The sequence below is a fragment of the Capra hircus genome (assembly GCF_001704415.2).
Source record: "Capra hircus breed San Clemente chromosome X unlocalized genomic scaffold, ASM170441v1, whole genome shotgun sequence".
NCBI classification, from domain to species: domain Eukaryota; kingdom Metazoa; phylum Chordata; class Mammalia; order Artiodactyla; family Bovidae; genus Capra; species Capra hircus.
The window spans coordinates 20,131,394-20,159,380 of NW_017189516.1; the positions used below are offsets into that span (position 1 = coordinate 20,131,394).

At 42.0% G+C, this 27,987-nt stretch overlaps 2 protein-coding genes across 2 annotated transcripts; both read right to left on the minus strand.

Moving 5' to 3' along the window:
- Nucleotides 1-92: 92 nt before the first annotated feature.
- Nucleotides 93-7,091, minus strand: UXT (ubiquitously expressed prefoldin like chaperone). The gene is made up of 7 exons (XM_005700842.2): nt 6,843-7,091; nt 6,550-6,656; nt 5,476-5,557; nt 5,275-5,342; nt 4,901-5,008; nt 404-467; nt 93-188 (listed from the first exon to the last, which is right to left on the minus strand). Exons 2-7 carry the CDS (start codon nt 6,645-6,647, stop codon nt 138-140), a joined length of 471 nt encoding a protein of 156 aa, XP_005700899.1. The 5' UTR covers nt 6,648-6,656; nt 6,843-7,091; the 3' UTR covers nt 93-137.
- LOC102174466 (cyclin-C-like) lies at nt 6,765-27,666 on the minus strand. Its single transcript, XM_005700850.3, has 2 exons — nt 27,076-27,666; nt 6,765-7,151 (listed from the first exon to the last, which is right to left on the minus strand). Exons 1-2 carry the CDS (start codon nt 27,649-27,651, stop codon nt 6,765-6,767), a joined length of 963 nt encoding a protein of 320 aa, XP_005700907.2. The 5' UTR covers nt 27,652-27,666.
- Nucleotides 27,667-27,987: the final 321 nt, after the last annotated feature.

The following is a 27,987-nucleotide window of genomic DNA, read 5'->3' on the forward strand; positions in this document are numbered from 1 at the left end:
CGGATTTCTGGGCCTCCTAGTACTTTGTGCTTTAGAAACAGGGCACTTTAGCAAACAGTAGGGGTTAAGGGGGGAAAGAAGGGCCGTGTGACTCAAAGACATTCAGGCTCTTTAATGTCAGGGGAGGTAGGAAGAAGTCAGTGCTGAGTCTCTGGGAAATTCTGCAGACCTTGTAGCTCTCTAAGCCCCTGAAAAAGAGAATATAAGAGACTGCACAGAGACTGGGTCCAGGCCCCATCCCAGGCTTGCTCAGAACTCTCTTCCCTCCGAGCCAGCCTGGCTCCAGTTTGACTCCAGTTTAGAGGAAAATATGGTCCTTCCCATCTCTGGCTCTCTCTCCTTCTCAGGTCACCACCCTAAACATTGAGAGATAGAGTCTGGGAATGGAGTGAGCTACTCTCACCTCTAGCAACATGTGGATATGGGCCTTGATATTCATGGAGTCCTTGGTGAGGTTGTCGCTGAGCCTGGAGAAAAGAAACAAGAAAGGTGAAGTGGGCAGGAGGATTATGCTTCTTCATCACTTCAAGAACTACCTACATTATGTATGACTTCCACACGGTAGGTGGTAGGACATCCTACTACCTGAGCTGCTCCTATGCAGAGATGCCTGGCTGCCATCTGGACTGCACTGATTCAGAGACATTTATTGAGTGCCTACTCTACACCAGGTCGTTTTAGGTACTGGGAGATAGCAGCAAACAGAGCAAACAAAAATCTTGGCCTTGTGGAACTCAAATTCTCATTATGGGGAACAAATGATGGGAATAAAATATGCAGTATGTCAGATGGTTATAAGTACAAGGAAAAAATTAAATGTTAAGAGAGAATAACGAGTGCAGGAGTGGGGGTTATAATTCTAATTAGAGTGCTTAGGGATGGCTTCACCTTGAAGGGCGTTTGAGTAAAGACTTAAAATGAAGAAGCGAATTGGAGGATGGAGGATGAGTGTTCCAGACACAAGGGGCAGCAAATGCAGAGGCTCTGAGGTGGGAGTGCATCTGGCATGTCTGAGGTACAGCAGAGAGGCCAGCAGGACTGGAGAAGGATCAGTGAAGGGGGTTTGTAGAAGGTGAGGTCACAGAGGTAAGCAGGGGAGAAAGATCATGTAAGACCTACCAGGCCATGGTAAGGACTCTGGCTTTTATTCTAAGTGAGATGGGAGCCAGAGGAGGATTGTGATCAGAGAAGGGATGTGAAATGACTAGGGTTTAAGAGGATCCATCTGGCTGCTGTGTGGAGAACTGACTGGGGATAAGGACAGCTAGTGTTGAAGAGGAAGTCCAGTGAGGAGGCAGTCCAGGTGAGAGAAGCAGACTCAGACCACAGTGGCAGCAGTTGAGGTGATGAGAAATGACTAGATTTGGGATACATTTTGAAGGTAAAGTCAACAGGATTTACCAAAGGAGGGTGTTGGGTGTGAGAAAGAGAACTCAAGGTAAAGACACCAAGGCCTAAGTGACTGGGAAGCAAGAGTTGCCTGAAACCATGCTGGCTCTGGGCTGTTGAGTTACATGAAAGAAAAAAAGTGGAAGTGTTAGTTGCTCAGTGATGTCGGACTCTTTGCAACCCCGTGGACTGGGGCTCACCAGGCTCTTCCATCCATGGAATTCTCCAGGCAAGAATCCTGGGGCGGGTTGCCATTTACATGAACCAGTCACTTTTTTCTCTCTATGCCAACTGGCACCAGTCTCACCCAAAGAATCCTAATTCACCCAAAGGATCAAGGAAGGCCTTTGAAGAATGAGTAAAACAGTAGGATATAGTCTTTTCCACAAAAAGTCTAGAAGGCAGGAAAGAGCTTTTTAAGGAGTAGTCAGGAGGCCAGAGTGTTAGAAACTAAGTGAATGGTGGAAGAAAAGTGGCACAAGTTAGGATCCAAGAAGTAGGTAGGATCATGTAATCTTGATATTATGAGAGGAATATGGATTTTACTCTGTTGAGCTATCTGTCAATGTAAGAGTTAGTTTCAGGGAAATGAAATACTGTTAAGAAAAGTAGAAGGCAACAACAAAGGATATTAAATTGGGAAAAAATACTATGAACCCATTTATATATCACTATCTCTCAAAGTTGTATTTTCTTTTTTTTTCAAAGTTGTATTTTTAGTCTAGCCCTCTCTCCCGAATTCCAGCCTTGGGAGTTTTTTTACTACATCTTCAGAAAACTTACTTCAGCGTTTAATGATCACCTCACACTTAACAGGTCCCAGACTGAACTGATTTTCCCCTCCAAATCTGCTCTCCCCTTATCTTCTCCATCTCATAAAAGGGCAATTCCATCCTTTGCTCAGCCAAAGACCTGGACTCCTTTTTCTCACACCCCACTTCCAATCAAGCATTCTATTTATAATTGCAACTGCTCCATCCCGGGCAGTGTTTCTAGTCTCCAGTCCTTACTGTTCTCTGCACCACTGTCCACCTGTGACATACTATATCCTTTACTTGTTTATTGTTTGTCTGAATAGAATGTAAGCTGTGTGGGCAGAGATTTGGTCAGCTTTGCTCCCCCCCTGTATTCTCGGGAACCAAAAAGTATGTGGCACATAGTATACACTCAGTGTATAAGCTTAGTCTATGAAAGGTTTCAGCACTTTAAAAAAAGGAGAAAAGTATAAAGTTCACCAAATGCTAGTTGTAACAAAAGGGATATGTTTAATTTATTGCTACTGATTTAATATGTAAGGCTGTGTTAGTCAAATGGTTATTCTGTTTTTTCTGTAACCATGTCTACTTATGGGTGTGGATGTGTACTCCTTTCTTTGTTATCAGAAAGAATATATACAGAGACCTGATCCCCAAACAGAGACATAGACTAAAAACAGGAAGTATTGATAGGCCATTTTGGTTACATAAAATAAGCTGAAGGAAAGTTATTTAAAGTGTTTCTCAAATAACCACACATTTTAAAGAAGAGAATGAGCTACACAGACTCAAATCTTCATCTCCTAGAAAGATTCAATTACTAGGGAGTCCTACTAATTATAATAAAGTAATAACAGATTCATGGGCTTCCCAGGTAGTGCTAGTGGTAAAGAACCTGCCTGCCAATGTAGGAGATGTAAGAGATGTGGGTTCGATCCCTGGGTCGGGAAGATCACCTGGAGGAGGGCACAGCAACCCACTCTGGTATTCTTGCCTGGAGAATCCCATGGACACAGGAGCCTGGCCAGCTACAGTCTATGGGGTTGCAGAGTTGGACACAACTGAAGCGACTTAGCACAGTAAGGAATTCACATTTCTCATCACTCTAATAGACCAGATCAATAAATCAGAAAGACCAAATGGGGCAGACAATGACAAATACCTCATTCTGGGGAAAGACATCAAGTCTCAAAAAATTAAAATCTATTTGAAAGGCTTAGGAATCCGGTGACATAATAAGGAAGGCTTTGTCATTAAAAACAAAAAACAAAAAACAGACTTGGTGTAAATGGCTGCTGGTTTAGAATTATACTGGCCTATTAAAGCAGGCCCCTCAATCAAACTATTCACCAACTGATCTGATCACTAAGATTTAGAAATCTCCACAGGTCTGAGGCTCATTTGAGTTTATGAACACTGAAACCTCGAAAAGGTCTGAAAAGAGAAGAATTACTGAAACCTAAGGTAGGCAACTGTGGAAGAAATGAATGAGACATAAAGTGAAATATAACCTAGAAGGTAGAATTCTACATCAGTAGTATTCACACTTGTGAGATGTTGTTAATCTAAGTGTATTTGCTCAGCATCCCCTCACTCACTCCATCTGAGTGACTGAATGCTCACCATTCTCAGCAGTTCCTCTATCATGGCAGGCACACTGGTCCCCTTGCCAGGAATGCTCTTCCCTAGAGAGCCCTATGGCTTGTTCACTCAACCAAGTAACTCAAATGCTGCTTCCTCTGGAAGGCCTCATTTCAGAAGTCTCTCCACAATCACAATTCCCCTTCCCTGCATAGAACCTTACACTCAGTCAGAGTTCATCCTTTATCCCCACATTACCTCCATCACCACCAACAGAGATCTACTAATCCTTCAATCCCCACTTAAATCTATTTCCAGCATATGCTTTGAAATTCATTCAACAAACACAGGATGACTCCTATATGCTTTGTGCTATTCTAGTGACTTGAGACGTAGAGAAAATCTCTCCCTTTGCAAAGCTTATAACCTAATGGGAGCAGGCAATGAACATTATAAAAAAGTAAATCACACAGTAAACATTAGGAGGTCATAAGTGCTACAGAAAAAAAGAAAAAGTAGAACAAGGGAGGGGAATCAGGAGTGCAAGGGTTGCAATTTTCAAGTTAGGTTATAGGAAGTGACATTTAAGCAAGACTTCAAGTGAATAAGGAGAAAGGAAGCCATGCATATATTGGGGGGAAAGTGCTGTAGGCAGACAGAGAACAGTTACTGCAGTTGTGCTGAGGTGGGATCACTTTGTGGGCATTTAAAGAAGCCTGTGAAGGTTAATGTGATGAGAGCACAGTGAATGAGCAGGAAAATTAGCAGAAGGTGACGTCAGAGGTAACTTGTTTTACTGTTACTGATTTACAGGCTGAGACCTCCAGGATCTGGTCAAAACTGTGCTGATGTGTAACAGTTATAGCCCTTGTAGAATGTAAGCTTTCAAGGAATTCTTCTGTCTTGTTCATACTGCCTCCCCAACACCAAGCACAGAGCCTGGCATACAGCAAATGCCCAATAAATTTTTGTGTGAGTGAACAATACAGAGACCATTTATTGAGTACTTATTATGTGCTACACCTGGGGCTAAGCTTTGCATCCCCACTGTTCTCTCCCCTACAGAGAGGGGAAAGTGATTCCTAGGTACCATCCCAGGTAGCCAGGGTGAAAGGGGGAAGAAGGATGTTACAAATGGTGTTGTTTTAGACAGTATCCTCATGCAATGGACTTACTCTGTGAGGAGATTGCTCTTACGATCAATGAACTTGAGAGCTTCTGCCAGTGTCAACTCCAGGAAAAAACCATATCCAAGGGCCACATAGATCCGTGAAGTGTCTGGGCTAAGGAAACAGTGGTGATCAGAAGTGGAGAAGTCCTTGTCACTGTTTAGCATACTACACAGTTTAATATTTATTTTACTCCCCATCCCCCACCTTCCCCAAACTGAAGGTCAGGGTGGGCAGAGAATTTATCCTATTTTATTTACTGTCACATCTTCAGCACCGAGCAGTGTCTGGTTCATAGCAAATACTAACAAAAGTATTTGCTGAATGAAGGAAAAGGGAAGCTGAACCCTGTGGGCTCAGAGGGGCAGGTAGACACTCACACCACTGTGTCAACGAAGAAGTTACAGCCCAAATCCACTTGCATATATAACTCCGAGTGATTAGCTTCCTGTGGGGCCAGGGAAAAAGAGGTAGGGATCAGTGGTCAACTTTTAGGTCAGGTGACAGGTTTTGGTCTTGGGTATCTCCTCTCTTCCCCCTCCTTTGCCCACAAAAAGACTACCTAACCCTGGCATCTTTACCTGGAGTCGCTCAATGACATTTCTCAGTTGAAGGTATTTGGCCAGCTGCTCATATACCTTGTCGCGATGGTCCAGGACCTTTCTGATGGGACATGACAGGACAAGAGTAAAATGGTGACCAAGAGGAAACCCTGTCCCTCTTGGAATATCTCACACCATGAACCCCTGAGACTCTCCTGTCACCAGAGTCTAAACAGAAATTTTAGTGCAGAAGTCAAGGTTTGGCCTCTGGGTCAGATTGCTTCCGTTTGAATCCAGGCTTTCCATTTTACTAGCTGTGTGACTTTGGCAAGTGAGTGACCTCTTTGGAACTCAATTTCCCCATTTTAAAAATAGGAATGAGGAGTATTACTTCATAGAGTCATTAGGAGGATTAAATGAGTATTTACTATAAGGCATTTAGAATAGTGCCCTCCAAACAAAGTTCTCTATATGAGTTAGCTCTTATTTACGAGTGTTATTATTACACTCTACTCCCAATGCCTCCCTCCAATCAGAATATGACATTCTCACCCTAGAAAAAAATCCTCCATCTCTTTTAGGAGCTCATAATCCTAGACCTGAACACTCTCCTTCCTGCTCTGATTAATAATGATAGTAATAATAATTTTTTATACTCATTGAGCCTCTAGTATCCAAGTTAAACCCTTTACAAGGACTGAATACACTGAAAACACAAACCCACTGCCGTGGGGAAGGTTGCATTAACTTCCCCATTTCACAGATGAGGAAACTGAGGCACAGCAAGTGGAGGCGAAGTATGTATTCACACGGAAAGCAAAATGGTCAAGCCAGGATTCGAACCTGAAAACTCCAGCTTCAGAACTCTAATTCTTAACCCTTTAAGGTCATCGGAAGCCGCGCATGCGCGTACACAGGCACCATTAAATCACCAAGTCTCCCTCCTCACCCGACGCTGCACCCCGGATATCGCCCCTCCTTCCTCCTCGAATGGCGCACGGGGCCGGGCTCTGAAAGCCTCACCCACCAATCAGAAGGCCAGGCCCTGACTTTGAACGCCCCGCTCACCACGTGGACCGCTCCAATAGCTCCGCCCCCCGTTCTGTCACTTACTGCAAGTCCCGCTGCAGCACGTCAGAGATGAAAGCCTCGTAGCGCAGCACTTTCTCCGCCGTGGCCTCCACCGCCCGCCGTTTAGGGGGCGTCGCCATGATGGGCTCCTGAGGAATGGGGAGGGAGAAAGACCACGTTGAAGACCACTGGTCTCAGCTTGGTCTCAAGCACAGTACAACTGCACCTTTTCAGTGTTGGGAGTTGAGTCGTCCGGCTTATGCCGAGGGTTCAGCCTTCCGCCCCTCCCAGCTCTGGGACCCCATCACACAGGGACACCCAAGCGCGGCCGTTACCTGAAAGCCGCCGGCAAAAAGAAGTGTTAGTAAGAACCGTGGCTTCCGGGTGGCGCGGGTAAATGACGTACGGCGGGGGCGCTGGCCAACCAAATAACCAGGGTGGGTGAGGCAGTCCTGAACGGAAAAAAAACGCCGGAGAGAAGGAAAGGGCGGGGCTTTAAGAAATCCGCTGATTAAGGAAGGCTGAAGAGCGTGGGAACCTGGACTGCGCAACAAGCCTATGGGGATAGTGTACTGTTGCTGGGGGTGGGGTTTAACGGGATTTGGCGGGTTCCGGAGGTGGCGGTACACACAGAGCGAGTACAGCTTTTGGTGTTTAAAAAGTCAGAGCTTCAGAAGCAGCCGGGCAAGAAAAGATTATGAATGTGGTCTGTAAAAAGGAAAGTATATCCTTGCATCGCCCTGGATTTTGAGTTTTCACAAGGGAAGCTTGGGTTTGACTTCCAATAATGGAAATAAATGTCAGCATTAACATAAGTTTTGAAAAGGAGACAAATTTTCTGATATGCACCTTTGACGACTCCAGCTCTGTAGCCCGCAGTCCATGACTGGAGTTCAAGCAGAGGTTGATAACGCACTATGTCTAATCAGTTCAGTTCAGTTCAGTCACTCAGTTGTGTCCGACTCTGCGACCCCATGAATTGCAGCACGCCAGGCCTCCCTGTCCATCACCAACTCCCGGAGTTCACTCAAACTCATGTCGATCGAGTTGGTGATGCCATCCAGACATCTCATCCTCTGTCGTCTCCTTCTCCTCCTGCCTTCAATCCCTCCCAGCATCAGTCTTTTCCAGTGAGTCAACTCTTCGCATGAGGTGGCCAAAGTATTGGAGTTTCAGCTTTAGCATCAGTCCTTTCAAAGAACACCCAGGGCTGAATACCCAGGGCTGATCTCCTTTAGGATGGACTAGTTGAATCTCCTTGCAGTCCAAGGGACTCTCAAGAGTCTTCTCCAACACCACAGTTCAAAAGCATCAATTCTTCTGTGCTCAGCTTTCTTCACAGTCCAACTCTCACATCCATACATGACCACTGGAAAAACCATAGCCTTGACTAGACGGACCTTTGTTGGCAAAGTAATGTCTCTGCTTTTGAATATGCTATCTAGGTTGGTCATAACTTTCCCTCCAAGGAGTAAGCGTCTTTTAATTTCATAGCTGATCACGTCATTTAATTGGGGCGTCAAATGGAGGGTTGCTGAAGTCCTCTGCCCAAGATAGGTTATCTTGTCATTAGAAAGAGTTCCTATGTTTTTATTTAAATGTGTAAACTTTGTATTTATTTTTATGTGCTCAAATTACCGAATGGATTTATTTCCTATGTTAGATTTTCAAATAATAGCATCTAACTCAGTAAGTCCAGGCCTGAAGAAGAACTCCAATGCTGGATCCCCCAAATGATACTTCTGGCTGCAGGCCCTAGAGCACCCACCATATCAGGGAAGTTTCCCCAGATAATTTGTGGGTTTGCAGTCTAAAACCGAGCTTTGTTTCAAATGCTCAAAACCTGAGCAAGTCAAACTTTACTTTACCCTTAGAACAAGACGATTGCAAGGAAAACTTTGTGAGTTTAAAAAATTATTTTTGGTAAATCATCTCATGTTACATATAGTTGCAATTATATTTAGTTTGATCAAAAGAGACAGTAGGTAGGTAGACAAATATTATCAAGTTAATCTATACAATTTTCCTGTGAAGAAAAGGGAGTTACATTTATTATCTTTATTTAACATGCAGAGCACAGAGTTCTGATGAGCTGGAGATGGTTTATTAGCTTACATTTCACACAAAAAAATTTTTATTATGGAGTCCATGTAAGATTTCTTTTTTTTAAACTTTTTTTCTGTTTCAAAACGTTTTCAACTTCATTTTAAAATGTCAAACCTACACGAAAGTTGGCACTGAATGCCCATATATATAGCCTTTACTTAGATTCACCAAATGTTAATATTTGACAGCATTTGCTTTCTCTCATTTCAGACCATCCAATAATTGTTGATATGGCTGCATAGCATTCCATCTTTTGGATGACCTCAGATTTTTGAGCCAGTCTTCTGTTCCTCGATGTTTGGATGTGTCCAGTTTTTTTCGTTGTTATAATCCAGAATGAGATAACAGTTTTTGTTTTCAAAATTTTGTGTGCAACCATGTTTGTTTTCTTGTGACAAATTTCTAGAACTTAATTTGTTGATCTAAGGGAGATCATTGCATTGTAAAGCAAGTGTTAAGTGACAATTGTATATCTACTTCCAATAACAAACTTCCTCATCCAAGTTTTACATCAAGGTCAGCACACTGTGGCCCACTGTTTGCTGACCCTTGTTTTACTACTGTCTGCAAGCTAAGAGTACTATTTCCATCTTTTAGAGGCTTGAAAAAAGGTAGAAAGAGTATTTTGTGACATATGTGAAGGAGTTACACGGCTCAAAATAGCCTGGAGTTAAAACTCCCCTCTGGGTCCTCCCCACCATTCTATGCAAAACAAAGAACTCTCACCTGAAAAAAAAAAAAAAAAAGGACATTAAGGTTGATTACGCCCAGCTCCCAGCAGGTCCCAGCCTCTGGCAGATCTCCAGAATTCCTTGCCTAAGCTGTTTAAGAGATAACCAAAGCTGGTGGAGTTACTTCCAGCCGGGGTTTCCTGCCCCTGTCCCCATTCTAGCTAATTAAACCTGCCCACTTCCCTAGCTTTGGGAACCTGGGCCCTAAAGGGGCCCAATAAGGCAAGAGCCTTGAGAAATGCACTGTGCAAATATATTGACTTTATTGTCTCCTTTCGGGAGCCTCACAGACATATCTAGGTAAAAAGATAGTTAAATAAACGCTGTCAGTCATTGCAAAAAAAAAAAAAAAAAAAAGACAGAGAGAGAGAGAGAACTAATCCGAACAACTTTGGAGAAGAACAGGCCCCCTTAAGACAGTTCAGTTCAGTTCAGTCACTTAGTCATGTCCGACTCTTTGCGACCCCATGAATCGTAGCACGCCAGGCCTCCCTGTTCATCACCATCTCCTGGAGTTCACTCAGACTCACATCCATCGAGTCAGTGATGCCATACAGCCATCTCATCCTCGGTCGTCCCCTTCTCCTCCTGCCCCCAATCCCTCCCAGCATCAGAGTCTTCTCCAGTGAGTCAGTTCTTCGCATGAGGTGGCCAAAGTACTGAAGTTTCAGCTTTAGCATCATTCCTTCCAAAGAAATCCCAGGGTTGATCTCCTTCAGAATGGACTGGTTGGATCTCCTTGCAGTCCAAGGGACTCTCAAGAGTCTTCTCCAACACCACAGTTCAAAAGCATCAATTCTGCACTCAGCCTTCTTCACAGTCCAACTCTCACATCCATACATGACCACTGGAAAAACCATAGCCTTGACTAGACGGACCTTAGTTGGCAAAGTAATGTCTCTGCTTTTGAATATACTATCTAGGTTGGTCATAACTTTTCTTCCAAGGAGTAAGTGTCTTTTAATTTCATGGCTGCAATCACCATCTGCAGTGATTTTGGAGCCCAGAAAAATAAAGTCTGACACTGTTTCCACTGTTTCCCCATCTATTTCCCATGAAGTGATGGGACCGGGTGCCATGATATCTTCGTTTTCTGAATGTTGAGCTTTAAGCCAACTTTTTCACTCTCCTCTTTCACTTTCATCAAGAGGCTTTTTAGTTCCTCTTCACTTTCTGCCATAAGGGTGGTGTCATCTGCATATCTAAGGTTATTGATATTTCTCCCGGCAATCTTGATTCCAGCTTGTGTTTCTTCCAGTCCAGCGTTTCTCATGATGTACTCTGCATAGAAGTTAAATAAGCAGGGTGACAATATACAGCCTTGACGTACTCCTTTTCCTATTTGGAACCAGTCTGTTGTTCCATGTCCAGTTCTAACTGTTGCTTCCTGACCTGCATACAGATTTCTCAAGAGGCAGGTCAGGTGGTCTGGTATTCCCATCTCTTTCAGAATTTTCCACAGTTTATAGTGATCCACACAGTCAAAGACTTTGGCATAGTCAATAAAGCAGAAATAGATGTTTTTCTGGAACTCTCTTGCTTTTTCCATGATCCAGCAGATGTTGGCAATTTGATCTCTGGTTCCTCTGCCTTTTCTAAAACCAGCTTGAATGACAGTAGATTTCCGCATACATGCCTATATATACTTACTCTTTTCTTGGGTTAGTTAGTGCAACAGCTCACTAATCTGACTGCTGCCCCTTCTTGCCTCATTGAAGGTGATCTGTTCCTGTAAAGTGCCGGTCTCGTTCTTTCTCCAAACTTCACTTTCTCTAATTCCCTTACCCTACATTTTTTGGTGCCGAAACCCGGGAGGTTGAGGTTACTTCTCGTTCTCCATGGCCAGCTCTTCGGAGCATGGAAGCCTGCCAAGCTCACTGTTCTGCTTGGGCTTTGAAGACCTCCTCGAGAGGATGTCCTGTGCCTTCGTGAGCGGTACAAGTCATGTGTAAGGGCTTTATTGGTTTTCCATGTACCCGAGGAATACTGGTCTTTCTCTCTCTCTCTCTCTCTTCCTCTTTTCCCTACACTTTCTTTTTCTTGAGACCAACCAACTCCAGGATAGAGGCCTTCTGCCATTCGACTTCCCTCCATCCACCAAGAATTCTCGCCTGACCCAGTAGCCCAGGTAGCCTCTAGGGTGCCATAGACTATTGTCCTTTCCCGGTTACAGGGGAACCCTCTGGCCAAAAGGCCCTCTGAGGAGGTACTTGGGCGATGCCCCTCCCTCCTTCAGAGTCTCTCTCTCTCTTTGCCTAGTCAAAAGATTAGGTGACATCTTTTCTCTCGACCGTACAGTCACTAGCCATTTGCTATGGGGTCAAGCCAATCCATCCCATGGGACTCGCCCTTGGCCTGCATAAAACGAAACCTCAAACCTCTACTCTTGACCGATCTCAAGGTTCATAAACTCGAGTCACTTTGTACTCAAGTTTGGCCCCAATACAAACTAGATAACCAAAACCGTTGGCCTGAGTTCAGGACTTTTGATTTGAGTATTTTATCAGATCTCACTAACTTCCTCAAACAGAATGGCAAATGGTCGGAGGTCCCCTATATTCAAGCCTTCTGGGATCTTAGAAGCCATCCTTCTCTCTGCAAGGACTGTTCTACCTATCAAATCCTCCTCTGCTCTCTTTCCCTCTCCATTACAAAAGAATCCAAATCTAAAGCCCCTAAAAGGCCCCCTAAACCCTCAGGCCCCGATTTTGACCCGGCAGATAAGCCTCCTCCCTACCGCCCCAGAGAAGAAACTTCCAGAGATGAGATCCCATCCTTTAGCCCTTCCTCTTCCAAAACAGTAAGCAATGACTCCAAAACCCCAAAAGAGAATTCCACCTTGCCCCCCCCCCCACATTGGCCACGACCCAAAGCAAACACATGTTTCCTTTCAGAGAGGTAGCGGAACTGGAGAGCCCTACACGGGTTCATGTGCCTTTTTCAATTTCTGATATGAGCCAAATTGAAGAAAAATGGGGATCCTTTTCAGAAAATTCTACTACATATAGAAAAGAATTCCTCCGCCTTACACAAGCATATCATTTAACCTAGAATGATCTTTACTACATCCTAAATGCCGCTTTAACCCCTGATGAAAAGGAACGGATATGGCAGGCAGCTCAGACTCATGATGATCAGCTCCACAACCAAGATGGGACTAATCTGGTGGCTGATGATGCAGTCCCTTTAACTGAGCCATGGTGGACATATCAAGCAGGTAATGCCAGCATCCGGTACCTGCATCATATGATTACTCACATTCATGTTAAAGCTCTCACATTCATGTTAACTACAATAAGATTAGGGAAGTGACTCAAGAAAAAGATGAAAATCCTGCTCTTTTTCTTTCACGGCTTACTGAGGCAGTCCAGAAATATACTAATTTAGATATTTCCACCCCTGCCAGACTTCTGTACCTACATGTCTAGTTCATAAGCCTGTCAGCCCCCGATATTCACCAAAAACTACGCCAGTTAGAGAAGGGCCTCAAAACCCCTCAGCGAGATCTCCTAGAAATAGCCTTTAAAGTTTTCAACAATAGGGAGGAAGAAGCAAAGAAAGAAAAATAAAGAAAAAGAAATGGAAAGAATGGCCAAATATGCTTTATTCGCTGCAGCTATTCAAGAAAAAAATTCAACCCCTTTAGCCCATCAACCTAGGCCCACCCATATGGGACCTTACCCTTCAGGCCCCTGCTTCAGATGTAACCAAATGGGACACTGGGCTAAGTCCTGCCCAAACTCCTGGCCACCCACCAAACCCTGCCCCACCTGCAAACAATGGGGCCACTGGAAAGTGGATTGCCCTCAGACACTACCCACCAAGTCTCGGGGTCCACCCCAGGCCCAACAACAATGGGCCAGAAACCAGACTCAGGGGGGCCTTGACACCCCAGACCATGGTTCCTCGGATGAGGTGGGAGATGATCCAGTTGTGCTTGAATTATTCCAGTGATGGAGCCCAAGCTCCAGACTCCAAGTCTGCTCCGTACAGATGGACTTGGAGCTTCGGGTAATTGGCATGGTGGCTATACCCAAAGTCTCGTTCCTAATAGACACTAGAGCGGCCTTTTCACTTGTAACCTCCTTTAAGGTCCCTCTCCAACATTCAGAAGTGGCCATAGAAGGGGTCTCAGGCACCCCCTTTTATCCCAAAATAACCCCTCCTCTCCTTTGTTTCTTTGGTAAGGCAACACTAACACATTCTTTTATAGTAGTTCCTCAATGCCCAATGGCATTGATGGGACGTGATCTTCTGGCTAAGTCACAGACTTCTATAAACCTCCCATTCTTAGATCCCCTATCAATTCTTTGCATCCAAATGGCACCCAAACCCTTGGCCAACCCTCACTCCCAAAACCTGCCCACTAATCTTCCCCTGATAGATCCTCAGGTCTGGGACACTGAAGCCCCGTCAGTAGCCTGACACCATTCCCCCATACAGGTTTTTCTTAAGAATCCCTTTCAGGTAATAACCCTAACTCACTATACCCTGACCACAGAATCCTGACAAGGACTTAAACCAATAATCTCCCACCTGCTCAAAGCCGGTTTTTGTGGCCTATCTGTTCTCCTCATAATACTCCTATACTGGCAGTCAAAAAGGGACCCCACTCCTGGCATCTAGTCCAAGATCTTTGCAAGGTCAATGAGGCCGTAATACCTGTACACCCCGTGGTCACTAATCCCTATACCCTTTTCTCGCATGCTCCCCCTGACACACTCTACTTCACGGTATTGGACCTCAAAGATGCTTTCTTTACTATACCTCTACACCACTCTTCACAGCCCCTATTTGCCTTCACCTGGACGAACCCAGACACATATCAATCTCAACAATCAACTTGGACCGTTTTACTGCAAGGGTTTAGCTGCTGCTGCTGCTAAGTCACTTCAGTTGTGTCCAACTCTGTGCGACCCCATAGACGGCAGCCCATTAGGCTCCTCTGTCCCTGGGATTTTCCAGGCAAGAATACTGGAGTAGGTTGCCATTTCCTTCTCCAATGCATGAAAGTGAAAAGTGAAAAGTGAAAGTGAAGTTGCTCAGTTGTGCCCGACTCTAGCGACCCCATGGACTGCAGCCTACCAGGCTCCTCCATCCATGGGATTTTCCAGGCAAGAGTATTGGAGTGGGGTGCCATTGCCTTTTCTGAAGGGTTTAGAGATAGCCCTCGTTTTTCGGTCAAGCCCTTCAAAGGGACCTACAAACTTTAGACCTAGGCTCTACTACCTTACTCCAATATGTAGACGTTTTATTGTTATGTAGTTCCTTTTGCCATAACTGCCTAGTCCACACTGCAACTATTAAACGCCTTAGGCAACTGGGGCTACAGAGTTGGGCTCTACAAAGCACAAATTGCTTTCACCACTGTCAGTTACATGGAATTGCTTCTCACTCCCACATCCAAAATAATTCCAGCACAGAGACTTCAAGCCTTGACACAGACCCCCAGGCCCCAAACCAAGAGGGAACTTCTTTCTCTATTAGGTCTATTAAACTTCTTCCAAATATGTGTCCCAAAATTTGCCCTCCATGCAAAACCTCTCTACCAAGTTACTTGAGGAAACTTAGATGAACCTTATTGGCCCCCACCTCTCTCCACACCCCAATACAGACTCTTATCAAACACTTACTACAGGCCCCTTCTCTTTACTTACCTGATTATGCCAAACCTTTTTTTTTTCCTTTTCCTACATTCTTGACAAGGACATGACTTAGGGGGGATGTATGGGGGCCTCTAGCTTACTTATCTAAACAACTAGATCTTGTCATACTCGGATGGCCACCTTGTCTCCAGGCCTCAGCTGCAACTACCCTCTTAATACCTGAAACCCAAAAATTAACCTGAAATGCTCCTCTAAATGTATGCTCACCTCATTCCTTCAAAAATTTACTCTCTCATCGGGCTTTCCTTTCTCTGCCCTCTGCTCAATTACAGATCCTCCATGCACACCTCCTAGACCCATCCCTTTCTTTTATGCCTTGTAAACCTCTTAATCCTACTAGCTTACTCCCTACACCAGATCCAGAAGCAGAACACCTATCTCATGACAGTGTTCAGACCTTAGATATGACACTTAATCCCTTTGAATGTATAACTGATCAGCACCTTACTGACCCCAAAGTCCCATCCTGGTTCATAGATGGCAGTGCCCAGAAACAAGCCCCATTTGAGGCTGGATATACTATAGTCCAGGGACAGCCTGACAAAGTTATCCCCCCTTGCCTCATCATATCAGTCACACTCCCAGCTCATACATCCTCAAAACAGGCTGAAATGATAGCTCTTACACAAGCTCTGACCCTAGCCAAAGACCAAAAGACAAACATTTACACTGACTCCAAGTATGTCTATAGCATATTACATTCTAACATTATAATCTGGAGGGATGGGGGGTTCCTGACTCAGAAGGGCACACCTATTCTCAATGCTTCTTTTATTTCTGAACTCCTCCATGAGGCTCAGCTCCCAAAACAAACTGCTGTAATACATTGCTGGGGACATCAGCGACATGGTCCTATTTCCTTTTATAACAATATAGCAGATCACGAAGCAAAGTGACAGGCTGCCTCTGTTAGCCCTGTCTTTACTATAGCCCAAATTGATGAGCCTAACATCTACACATTACTTTCATATTTACATTCCCTTTTCCACCCCTCTGCAAAGGTACTTAAGGCTTTCCTTCAGAACTTTATTGAACTGACTAAGGATGATGTAATTTATTTAAATAATCTGACCCAAACTTGTGCCATTTGTCAGCAGACAAATCCTAACTCTAATCTTCGCCCCCTCCTTTCCCCACCCACCAAATTCACGGACATCTTCCTGCACAAGACTGGCAGGCAGATTTCACCCACATGCCACTGTAAAAAGGGTTAAATTTCTCCTAGTCTTCATAGATATATTTTCTGAATGGATTGAAGCTTTTCCGACTACTAACAAACAAAAAGAGCCCCTACTGTGGCTTGCCTTATTCTTACTGAAATCCTCCCCAGGTTTGGAGTACCTTCCCCGCATCCCCACCCCCCGCCCCAGCCCCCACCGCCCCACGTCTGACAACGGGCCTGAGTTCACATCCCAAATCACCCAAAATACTGCATGAGTGCTTCAAGTTCCTTGGAGGTTTCACATTCCTTATCATCTCCAGTCTTCCAGTAAGGTTGAGAGAGCCAACCGAGTCCTAAAAGAAACTCTCACCAAATTAACGAGCGAACTTCATCAGGACTGGACAAAACTCCTCCCTTTAACCCTCTTAAAGGTCCGGGCCTTACCAAAAAAATAAAAAAAACCTTAAAAGCAGTCCATTTGAGGCCACGTACGGGAGGCCCATAATACCTTTAGGTCTTCCCCCCACCCAGGACGGTCCTAAACTGCCATACCACCTTCCTTTTCCTTGTCCAGATATGAGATGCCCTTTGGCAACATATGGATGACTTACTCCCTCAACTGCATTCCAAACTTCCATACCCATCCTTTCAAATAGACAAAGTCTATATGACAACTCAGTTCCACTCAGATCTAACCCCAAAATGGCAAGGTCCCTACACGGTAATTCTGCTGACCCATACCGCTGCAAAATTAAAAGAAATCACCCCTTGGGTACACATCACTTGGCTAAAAAAGGTTATGCAGTCCAATGATGAAAATGCTTGCCAGACTAATACTTATCAAGTTTCTCACACAGGCCCTTCAACTCTAAAGTTCTCATGGCTTCCACTGGCCCCAACTGGCTATGGATGAGCCTGTTGGTTTCACAGCTGCAATTATTCCTGGAACAACTTCTGGCAGATATCTGGGTCTCAAGTGCTCAAGGATCCACATTTGAACACATTGAAGATTTACATCTTCACCCTGTGGCTACAGGGAACCTTTAATAACTTTTACCGCTTCTCAGACCATTCATTTTTATCACCCTCTTACTCACCCTTGGGCCTTGTTTGTTTAATCTTTTTCAGGGATTCCTCCAAGATAAAATCTGAGCCATTTCCTGAGACCAAGTCAAGACTGTTCTTTTGCTCGAGATCCTGATAGCTAGAATAGAAAATCAACACTATGGGCCTTAGACTTCCTTCGTCCCAGACAACAAACCCCTGACCCTCATTTATCAGCACCAAGAAGCCCTGAACTTTAATGACTCCCACCTATCTTTCTCTTTTTATATGTATTCCTTAGAGTCTGGAATGAAGGAAAGTTACATGGCTCAAGATAGCCTGGAGTTAAAACTCCCCTCCGGGTCTTCCCCACCATTCTATGCAAAACAAAGAACTCTCTCACCCAAAGAAAAAAATGGACATTAAGGTTGATTACGCCCATCTCCCAGCTAGTCCCAGTCTCTGGTCAATCTCCAGAATTCCTTGCCCTAGCCGTTTAAGAGATAACTAATCCGAACAACCTTGGAGAAAAACAGGCCCCTTAAGACAGTAGATTTCCACATATATGCCTATATATACTTACTCTTTTCTTGGGTTAGTTAGTGCAGCAGCTCACTTATCTGACTGCTGCCCCTTCTCGCCTCATTAAAGGTGATCTGTTCCTGTAAAGTGCCTTCTCGCCTCATTAAAGGTGATCTGTTCCTGTAAAGTGCCTGTCTTGTTCTTTCTCCGAACCTCACTTTCTCTAATTCCCTTACTCTACAATATGAAAATAATATGAAATTCAAATTTCAGCGTTCAGTAATAAAATTTTAAACATAGCCACATTCATTCATTTACTCTGATGAAAGAAATTTTCACATATTGAGGTATGGGGAAGTCATTCTGGCTAACATATGAGTTAACTTCAATTTTATGCTAACTAAAAGAGCCTGTTTGTGGCCTATCAAATTTACATTGTACATCTGCTTTAATTATTAAAGAAAAGGGCACATTGACCAGAAATAAAGAAAATGCAAGTAAGATAAATGTTAAATACCTCCTTTTCTGGATGCCAAGCAGGTCAGGAAGCAACAGTTAGAACTGGACATGGAACAACAGACTGGTTCCAAATAGGAAAAGGAGTACGTCAAGGCTGTATATTGTCACCCTGCTTATTTAACTTCTATGCAGAAACATCATGAGAAACGCTGGGCTGGAAGAAGCACAAGCTGGAATCAAGATTGCTGGGAGAAATATCGATAACCTCAGATATGCAGATGACACCACCCTTGTGGCAGAAAGTGAAGAGGAACTAAAAAGCCTCTTGATGAAAGTGAAAGAGGAGAGTGAAAAAGGTGGCTTAAAGCTCAACATTCAGAAAACGAAGATCATGGCATCTGGTCCCATCACTTCATGGCAGATAGATGGGGAAACAGAGGAAACAGTGTCAGACTTTATTTTTTGGGCTCCAAAATCACTGCAGATTGTGATTGCAGCCATGAAATTAAAAGACACTTACTCCTTGGAAGAAAAGTTATGACTAACCTAGACAGCATATTGAAAAGCAGAGACATTACTTTGCCAACAAAGGTCCATCTAGTCAAGGCTATAGTTTTTCCAGTGGTCATGTGTGGATGTGAGAGTTGGACTGTGAAGAAAGCTGAGTGCAGAAGAATTGATGCTTTTGAACTGTGGTGTTGGAGAAGACTCTTGAGAGTCCCTTGGACTGCAAGGAGATCCAACCAGTCCATTCTGAAGGAGATCAGCCCTGGGATTTCCTTGGAGGGAATGATGCTGAAGCTGAAACTCCAGTACTTTGGCCACCTCATGCGAAGAGTTGACTCATTGGAAAAGACTCTGATTGGGAGGGATTGAAGGCAGGAGGAGAAGGGGACAACCGAGGATGAGATGGCTGGATGGCATCACTGTCTCAATGGACGTAAGTCTGAGTGAACTCCGGGAGATGGTGATGGACAGGGAGGCCTGGCGTGCTGCGATTCATGGGGTCGCAAAGAGTTGGACACGACTGAGCGACTGAACTTAACTGAATGCTGGTACTCCTTCAATGATAAGATTCCCTTCCCAGGTGCCAAGGCCATTACTGACTTTCTCTGTACATGCTGATCTGTGTTTTTTTAAACTTTAAATGAATGTATCCCTGACATGTTTGATGTTCTTTATTCTGACAAGATATAAAACTGCCCTGAAAATCAAGCTTCTCCAGAGCAGTTCCTCGCAGTTATCTAAGAGGCTGTCTTCTGGGCTGCAGTGCTCAGTTTGGCTCAGTTTTACCCTTTTCTATTCCTATTCATGGGCTTCCCAGGTGGCTCTACTGGTAAGAACCTGCCTACTAATGCAGGAGACATAAGAGACTCAGGTTCTATGTCTAGGTTGGGAAGGTCCCCTGGAGGAAGAAATGGCAACCCTATCCAGTATACTTGCCTGGAGAATCCCATGGACAGAGGAGCCTGGCAGGCTACAGCCCATAGGGTAGCAAAGAGTCAGACACAACTGAAGTGACTTAGCATGCAAACTGTGATTATTTCATTATAATTTCAATTTGTCGTCACTACAATGGCAGAGTTGAGTAGTTGCCAAAGAAACCATATGGCCTGAAAATTCTAAAGTATTTACTATCTGGCTCATTCCAGAAAAAAAATTCCATCCCTAGCTTTACACAATCATATCAATTATATCAATCATATCAATACATAGGTTGGAGCTGTAAGCAACGTGGGTCTCCTTGGCTTTAACTTGCATTGCAACCTGTTACCTAGCCTACGGGTGGATGTTTTCAGGCTTCTGGGAGATATGAGGCTCTCATATCTCTATTTTCTCTTCCTCCCATCCAACCTTCTATGCTGTAACCTCCCACAGGTCTGACTTAGAGATCTCTGCCTTTGCCTTTACCCAAGAAGAGCAAGAAGTGACTGAAACCCAGATGAGTTATAGTGCAGTTGTTCATTCACCATCTACTTTATTTTCCACTGGATATTTGGAACCTGACAAAAATGCATCCCATTAAATTGAAAAGTAAAGGTAGGGTCACAGAAAACACAAAGCAAGCAAAATATTAACATCAGAGAAGACTGGGACGTAGGCATGAAATTCACATCTATGTGTAGCTCTGAATTTGTCTCTGATTTTCTTACAGCTGTAGCAAAAAAGGTCAGTTATGTTGATGAAAATAATCAATAAACAATCTATAACAGGAATAGAAAAGAGTTTTATTTGAGCCAAATTGAGGATGATAGCCTGGAATACAATCTCTCTCAGATAGCTCTGAGGAACTGCTCTGGAGCAGCATGGTTTTCAGCCCAGTATTATATCTTGTCAGAACAAAGAACATCAAACAAGTCAGGGATACTTTCTTCAAAGTTTGTAAAAAATAAACAGATCAGCATGTACCCAGCAAGTCTGTATGTTCTTGGCACCTGGGAAAGGAGTCTTATCATTGAAGGAGTACCAGCACTGGCATCCCAGGAAGGGAGGCATTTAGTCTTTATCTTATCTGGATATTCTTTATTTCTGGTCAATGTGCCCTTTTCTTTAATAATTGAAGCAGATGTACAATGTAAGTTTGATAGGCCACAAACAAGCTGTATTAGTTAGCATAAAATTCAAGTTAACTTATGTATAAACCAGAATGACTTCTCTATACCTCACTATGTGAAAGTTTCTTTCACTGGTTGTGTGATTTGTATTGTTTATAAAGGGAAATCATACCAATTTATCAGAAGCAAATATTTCATGGCACTCAGCAGGAAACTATAAAAAGAAAACTCTCCTTCACTTCCTACACTAAAATGAATTCCAGATGGGTTAAAGATTTAAATGTAAAAATAAAACTATGAGCATGCTAAAAGAAAAAAAATGAAAGAATCTTTCTTTTATTGTTTTCTTAGAGTGAAGTCCTTTCTAATCATAACAAAACTATCCAGTCGTGAGAGAATATATTGGTACATTGTGTACAAAAAATTAACATATTCAGTTCAGTTCAATCGCTCAGTCATGTCCGACTCTTTGTGACCCTGTGAACCACAGCACGCCAGATCTCCCTGTCCTTCACCAACTCCCGGAGTCCACCCAAACTCATGCCCATTGGGTCAGTGATGCCATCCAGCCATCTCATCCTCTGTCGTCCCCTTCTTCTCCTGCCCTCTATCTTTCCCAGCATCAGGGTCTTTTCCAATGAGTCAGTTCTTCGCATCAGGTGGCCAGAGTATTGGAGTTTCAGCCTCAACATCAGTCCTTCCAATGAAAACCCAGGACTCATCTCCTTTATGATGGACTGGTTGGATCTCCTTGCAGTCCAAGGGACTCTCAAGAGTCTTCTCCAACACCACAGTTCAAAAACATCAATTCTTCAGCACTCAGCTTTCTTTCTTTTTTTTTTTTCCACTCAGCTTTCTTTATAGTCCAACTCTTACATCCATACATGACCACTGGAAAAACCATAGCCTTTACTAGACAGACCTTTGTTGGCAAAGTAATGTCTCTGCTTTTTAATACGATGTCTAGGCTGGTCATAACTTTTCTTCCAAGGAGTAAGCGTCTTTTAATTTCATGGCTGCAATCACCATCTGCAGTGATTGTGGAGCCCAAAAGAATAAAGCCTAACACTGTTTCCCCATCTGTTTGCCATGAAGTGATGAGACCGGATGCCATCCATGATCTTAGTTTTCTGAATGTTGAGCTTTAAACCAACTTTTTCACTCTCCTCTTTCACTTTCATCAAGAACTCTTTAGTTCTTCTTCAGTAGTTGTTGTGAACAGGTTAGTTCACATGCTCTGCGGCATGTGGGATCCTCCCCAACCAGGGATAGAACCCTTGTCTTCTGCATTGGCAGGCGGATTCTTTTACCACTGAGCCACCAGGGAAGGCCAGGATATACATATATATATATATTTAATGTTAACATTTTATTTTGTTTATTGAGGTAAAATATACATAAAATTTACCATTTTAACTATTTTAAAATGTACTTCAGTGGCATTAAGTACATTCACATTGTTCTACAACCATCACCACTATCCATCTCCAGAACTTTTTCATTTAGAACATCTTTAACAACTTTAAAGCACATGTAACTCTTTGACCCAGCAATTCCAATTCTAGGAATTTATCTCACAGATATATTAGCACTATTATGTATTTAAACATAGTCAAAACATGCATAGCAGCATTGTGTGTATTAGAGAAATATTAGAAACAACCTAAATGCCCATCAATGGAGGATGGGTCTAATTAAGGTACATCTACATAACAGAACATGAACAATTAACCAGAAAATTATAATCCAGGGCCTATATGTACTCAACAACATGGCCTCAAAATAATAAAGTATAAAAATAAAAATTTAAAACTTCTTTTATGATTTCTTGTAAGCCAGATCACCCAGCAAAGAATTCTCTTAGTCTCTCTTTCTCTAGAAATGTATTTTGTCTTTGTTAAATTTTTTAAATTTTAAAACAATTGTAGATTTACTAGAATTTGCAAAAATAGCACAGAGAGGTCTTGTGCACATTCACCCAGTTTCCTGCAGTAGTTAAACCTTATGTAACTATAGTATGATATCAAACAGAGGAAATTGACATCAGTATGATGTGTGTATATAGTTCTATGCTATTTTATTACATGTGCAGATTCAATAACCTCTACTACAATCAGGATACAGAAATATCCTCTTGTTGAAATTATCTGCCTCATGTCACACTTTCCCAGTTGCACCCACCTCTCTCCCTAGTATCTGTTAACTCCTGGCAACCACTAAACTGTTTTCTATCTCTATAATTTTTTTTCATTTTGAGAATGTCTTATAAATGGAATTATATACTCAATGTAATGTCCTTGAGATCCATCCAAGTTGTTGCTGGTATCAATACTTCCTTTCTTTTGTTGTTGAGTAATATTCTCTGGTCTGGATATATTACAGTGTGTTAACCCTTCACTTTTTCAGAAAAAAAAGTTTTCAGAAAACTAAGATCATGGCATCTGGTCCCATCATTTCATGGAAAATAGAAGGGGGAAAAGTGGAAGCAGTGACAGATTTTATTTTCCTGGGCTCCAAAATCACTGCAGATGGTGACTGCAGCCATGAAATTAAGACACTCACTCCTTGGAAGAAAAGCTATGACAAACCTAGACAGCATATTAGAAACCAGAGACACCACTTTGTTGACAAAGGTCCATCTAGTCAAGGCTATGGTTTTCCCAGTAGTCATGTATGGATGTGTGAGTTGGACCCTAAAGAAGGCTGAGCACTGAAGAATTGATGCTTTTGAACTGTGGTGCTGGAGAAGACTCATAGAGTCCCTTGGACAACAAGGAGATCAAACCAGTCAATCCTAAAAGGAAATTAACCTTGAATATTCATTGGGAGGACTGTTGCTGAAATTGAAGATCTAGTACTTTGGCCACCTGATGGGAAGGGTCAACTCATTGGAAAAGACTCTGATGCTAGGAAAGATTGAAGGCAAAAGCAGAAGTGGGTGGCAGAGGATGAGATGGTTAGATAGCATCACTGACTCAATGGACATGAATCTGAGCAAACTCAGGGAGATCGTGAGGACAGAGGAGCCTGGTGTGCTGCAGTCCATGGGGTAGCAAAGAGTCAGACATGACCTAGTAACTGGACAACAAAAACAACATTCATTCACCTATTGAGGGACATTTAGGCTGTTTCCTATTTTTGTCTATAACCAATAAGGCTGCTGTGAGCAATTGCATACAGGTTTTTGTGTAGATTTAAGTTTTCATGACTCTAGGATAAATGTCCAGGGATACAATTGTTGGATTGCATGGTAGTATATATTCAGCTTATTTAAGAAACTGCCAAACTGTGTTTCCAGAGTGACTGTATCATTTCATAGTCCCACCAGCAATATATGAATGACCCAGTTTATCTGCACCCTCTCTAGCATTTGGTGCTGGAAGTGAAAGTGTTAGTTGCTCAGTTGTGTCCGACTCTTTGCAACCCCATGGACTGTAGCCCGCCAAGCCCGTCAGGCTCCTCTGTCCATGGAATTTTCCAAGCAAGAATACTGTAGTGGGTTGCCATTTCCTTCTCCAGGGGATCTTCCAGACCCAGGCATCGAACCTGGGCCTCCTGCATTGCAAGCAGACTCTTTACCATCTGAGCTAGCAAGGAAGCCAGCATTTGGTGTTGTCACTATTTAAAAAAAAATTTAGCCATTCTAATAGTTGTGTGTTAATATCTCATTGTGGCTTTGGTTTGCATTTCCCTGATAGCTGAAGATGTGGAACATTTTGTCCAGTGCTTGTTTCTCATTCGTATATCCTCTCTGGTGAAATGTCTTTTCACATCCTTTGCTCATTTTCTAATTAGATTTTTTTTAACTTTTCAGTTTTCAGAGTTCTTTAGACATTCTTGATACAAATCCTTTGTAATTTGTATGGTTCGCAAATATTTTCTCCATCTCTCTTTTTGTGCTCTTAATGGAGTCTTCCACAGAGCAAAAGTTTTTAATTTTTGAAGTTCAAGTTATTGATTATTTTTCTTTTTGGATTATGCTTTTGATGTTACGTCTTCACAAGCCTAGCTCCCAAAGAATTTTTCTTGTGTTTTATTCTAAAAGTTGTGTAGTGTTATGTTTTATACTGAAGTTCGCAATGCTTTTAGAAACAGCCTTTCTGAGATATAATTCACATGCCATAAAATCCATACATTTGAAGTGTACAATTCAATGGTTTTTAGTATATTCATAGAGTTGCGCAACATCACTACAATCTATTTTTAAAACATTTTCAACACCCCAAATTGAACTGTTGCGCCCAGCCTTCAGTCCACTCCAGCCCTAAGCAAGCACAAATTTATTTCCTGCTTCTATAGAGATGCATATTCTAGACAGAAATGGAAACATGTGATATGTGACCTTTTGTATCTAGTTTCTTTCACTTACCATGTTTCCAAGGTTCATTCATCCATGTTTTAATATTTATTTGTATTTTATTCCTTTTTATGGCTAAAAATATTCCATTGTGTGTATGTACCATGCTTTTTCCCTACTTTGCCAGTAGAGTAAAATGTAAAGTCCTTATCTCCGTTTGTTTCTTTATACTACTCCTTTTACAATATTAAGTGTTTCCTCTACACATATAGAAAACCACATCAAACGATGTTATAATTTTTGCTTCAAACATGATTTAGAAAACTCAAGAGATGTCAAATCTATTTTATTTATCCTGATTTTACTCCTTCAGTTGTTCTGACTTCCATTCCTGTGCTCCAAGATTTCTTTTTTTAATCATTACTTTTGTGTTACAAGGATTACCTTTAGCCATATTTTCAAAACAGGTCTGCTGGTGACAAATTTTCTTAGATTTTTTTCATTTGAGAATGTCTCAATTTCCCTTTTATTCCTAAAGGATATTTTTGCTGGTTAAAGACTTGGTTGACATTTCTTTTACTTCATCACTTTAAATATGCTATGCCAATTCATTCTGGTCTCCATGTTTTCTGATGAAATTCACTGTCATTCAAATTGTTTCCCCATGTATATAAAGTATTGTTTTTCTCTCTGTGCTTTCAATAATTTTTGTGTTTAGTTTTTCAGACCTTCCCTCTTTCACCTCTCCTTCCAGGACTTTGATGACACAAATATTGGAGTTCTATTAGTTCCTGAGGCTCTACTCATTGTTTTTAATCTATTTTTACCCTATTTTCAGACTGGGTATTTTCTATTGTTCTATTTTTGGGTTCACTGATTCTTCTGTCTTCTCTATTCTGTTTTTTTCTTTTTTACCCCATCCATTGTTTTTTCTTTTTTAAGCTGGAGAATTTACTTTTATTCTTGCAGTTTTATACTAGGAAGTCAACATTTAATTTAATAATCCATTTCCACAGTTGATTTATGAAAAATTTTAATCCTTAAAATTGTACATCAATATCCTATGACTCCAAATTTTATTTGTCACTCTCCTTCAAGTCTGAAGAAAACAATCATATAATTTAATAACTTCTACAGACAGCAAGGTCCCACTGATGTAACATTTAGTCTGAAGTCCTATACTCAGATGAGAATTAAAAACAGCCAGTATCTAACTGGCCTGAAACCTGATTGTGTTCCTGGCTCAGGATTCTTGTAGTAAATCTGTTCCCAACCCAGGAATCAAACTGGTGTCTCCTGCATTGCAGGCAGATTCTTTACCAACTGAGCTATCAGGTAAGCCCTGTATGTCCACACGAAGACACAAAAATAAACTAGGGTTTGTATATCACATAAAAAACTCCACAGTAAAAATAACATTAAAATGTTATCAAATTTCAACAATATTACAGTTTTTCTCCAGTTAGCTTTCAAAATGCCTGATTAACTGAATTAAGTGCAATTTTTAAAAATGTTTGCCCAGCATTTCAAAATTTAAACAAATTATGCTTCATATTTTCTGGCTTAACAAAAAGCTATGATCTCTATTATCCAAATTAAGAAAAATTTTACTAATCAGAAGCTATTAATTTTCAAAAGTCTATGTATGTCTCTCTGTAGGTCCCCTTAGAACCTTTCCAAACTTTCATAAACAATAGATTTTAATCAATTATGTACTAGAATCAAATTAGGTAAGAAAAACATTTTGCCAAAATAAAATAACTTCCCAACATGCTTGACAGAAACAAGCTATTCATTTGTGTTCCATTGAAACCACTGAAATCTGTCCAGTGGTTTATTTCCAACTGGTCCGCTATGAAATTCTTCAGAATGTTTTAAGATTGGCTGTAGCTAGAGTTCTGACTTCCATTTGGACCCTGTTCTCCTTCACTGTTTGGGGGAGTTTTTGGTTTCAGTATCTTACTAAGAATAGTTGCCATCTCTTTTCTCTCATCAAAATTTTTCCACTGCTCAGTTTTAAAATAACCCTGATTATTTCCAAAATCTTCTCCATATCCACAGAAAGCTTAGCAAACCACTGTCTGGCATCTTTCTGGTCTTCTTGGCCCATGTCCTGCATATACGGGAGCAAAGGTCTATAAAGATGATACACTATCAAACAACAATCCATTAATTCTAAAAGACAGAATTCACATTCTAATATATGGTTCATCTTATAAGGAAATTCCTTTGGAAAAGCATATGAAAATCTAGTTTTCAAAACAGAAGTAGCAGCAGAAATCAATTTTGTATTTGAGACTACTCCAAATTCCTCTACTTTGGATGCCAAAAGCACATAGGTAAGAGCCATTAATACAGGATCCATACTTCTCAGAGAATACCTTACATAGAATCTCTTGAAATAGACCGTAGCAGTGGCAATAACTTGTCTTAATTTAAGATGTTCACCTAATGCTTGGATAACATTTGTAAAAAAATATCTGTAATTTTTTAACTCTTCTACTGAGAGAAACTTTAAATCCTTTTGATGTTCCTTCAGCAGATCTTGTTTATCCAAAATCCACTGCAAATAGTGTGAGCTCTGCCTAAATTTCCCTGCCATGGTACACAGCTTGCCCTGATAAGAAAGCACCAGCCGGCTGAGCAGCCCACAGAGCGACCATAGACCCAGCCCGCCCGGTTACCGTGCTCCTTGATCTGATGGGCTCAGCTCTGCTCCGCAGCAGCGACGGTGAGAGCCCCTTGAGTTGTTTTTTTTTTTCTTTTTTAAGTCAGTTATTGTATTTTTCTTTGTTGGTCATAGTTTTATTGAGATACAATTTACACATTTAATGTGGATAAATACCCAGAAGAGGTTCAATTTCTCCACAATCTGTATTTTTCAGTTATAAAATTTGTTTGGTTTTTATCTATATCTTTTGTTTCTTTGCCTATGCTT

Coding starts and splice junctions, on each gene's coding strand:
- UXT (XM_005700842.2), bottom strand. CDS start 6,647: ATGGCGACGCCCCCTAAACGGCGGGCGGTGGAGGCCACGGCGGAGAAA. Junction 5,343..5,475: donor ATGTCATTGAGCGACTCCAG/GTAAAGATGCCA, acceptor CTGGCCCCACAG/GAAGCTAATCACTCGGAGTT. Junction 468..4,900: donor AAGAGCAATCTCCTCACAGA/GTAAGTCCATTG, acceptor TCTTTTCTCCAG/GCTCAGCGACAACCTCACCA.
- LOC102174466 (XM_005700850.3), bottom strand. CDS start 27,651: ATGGCAGGGAAATTTAGGCAGAGCTCACACTATTTGCAGTGGATTTTG. Junction 7,152..27,075: donor AGATTTTGGAAATAATCAGG/GTTATTTTAAAA, acceptor AAACACCAAAAG/CTGTACTCGCTCTGTGTGTA.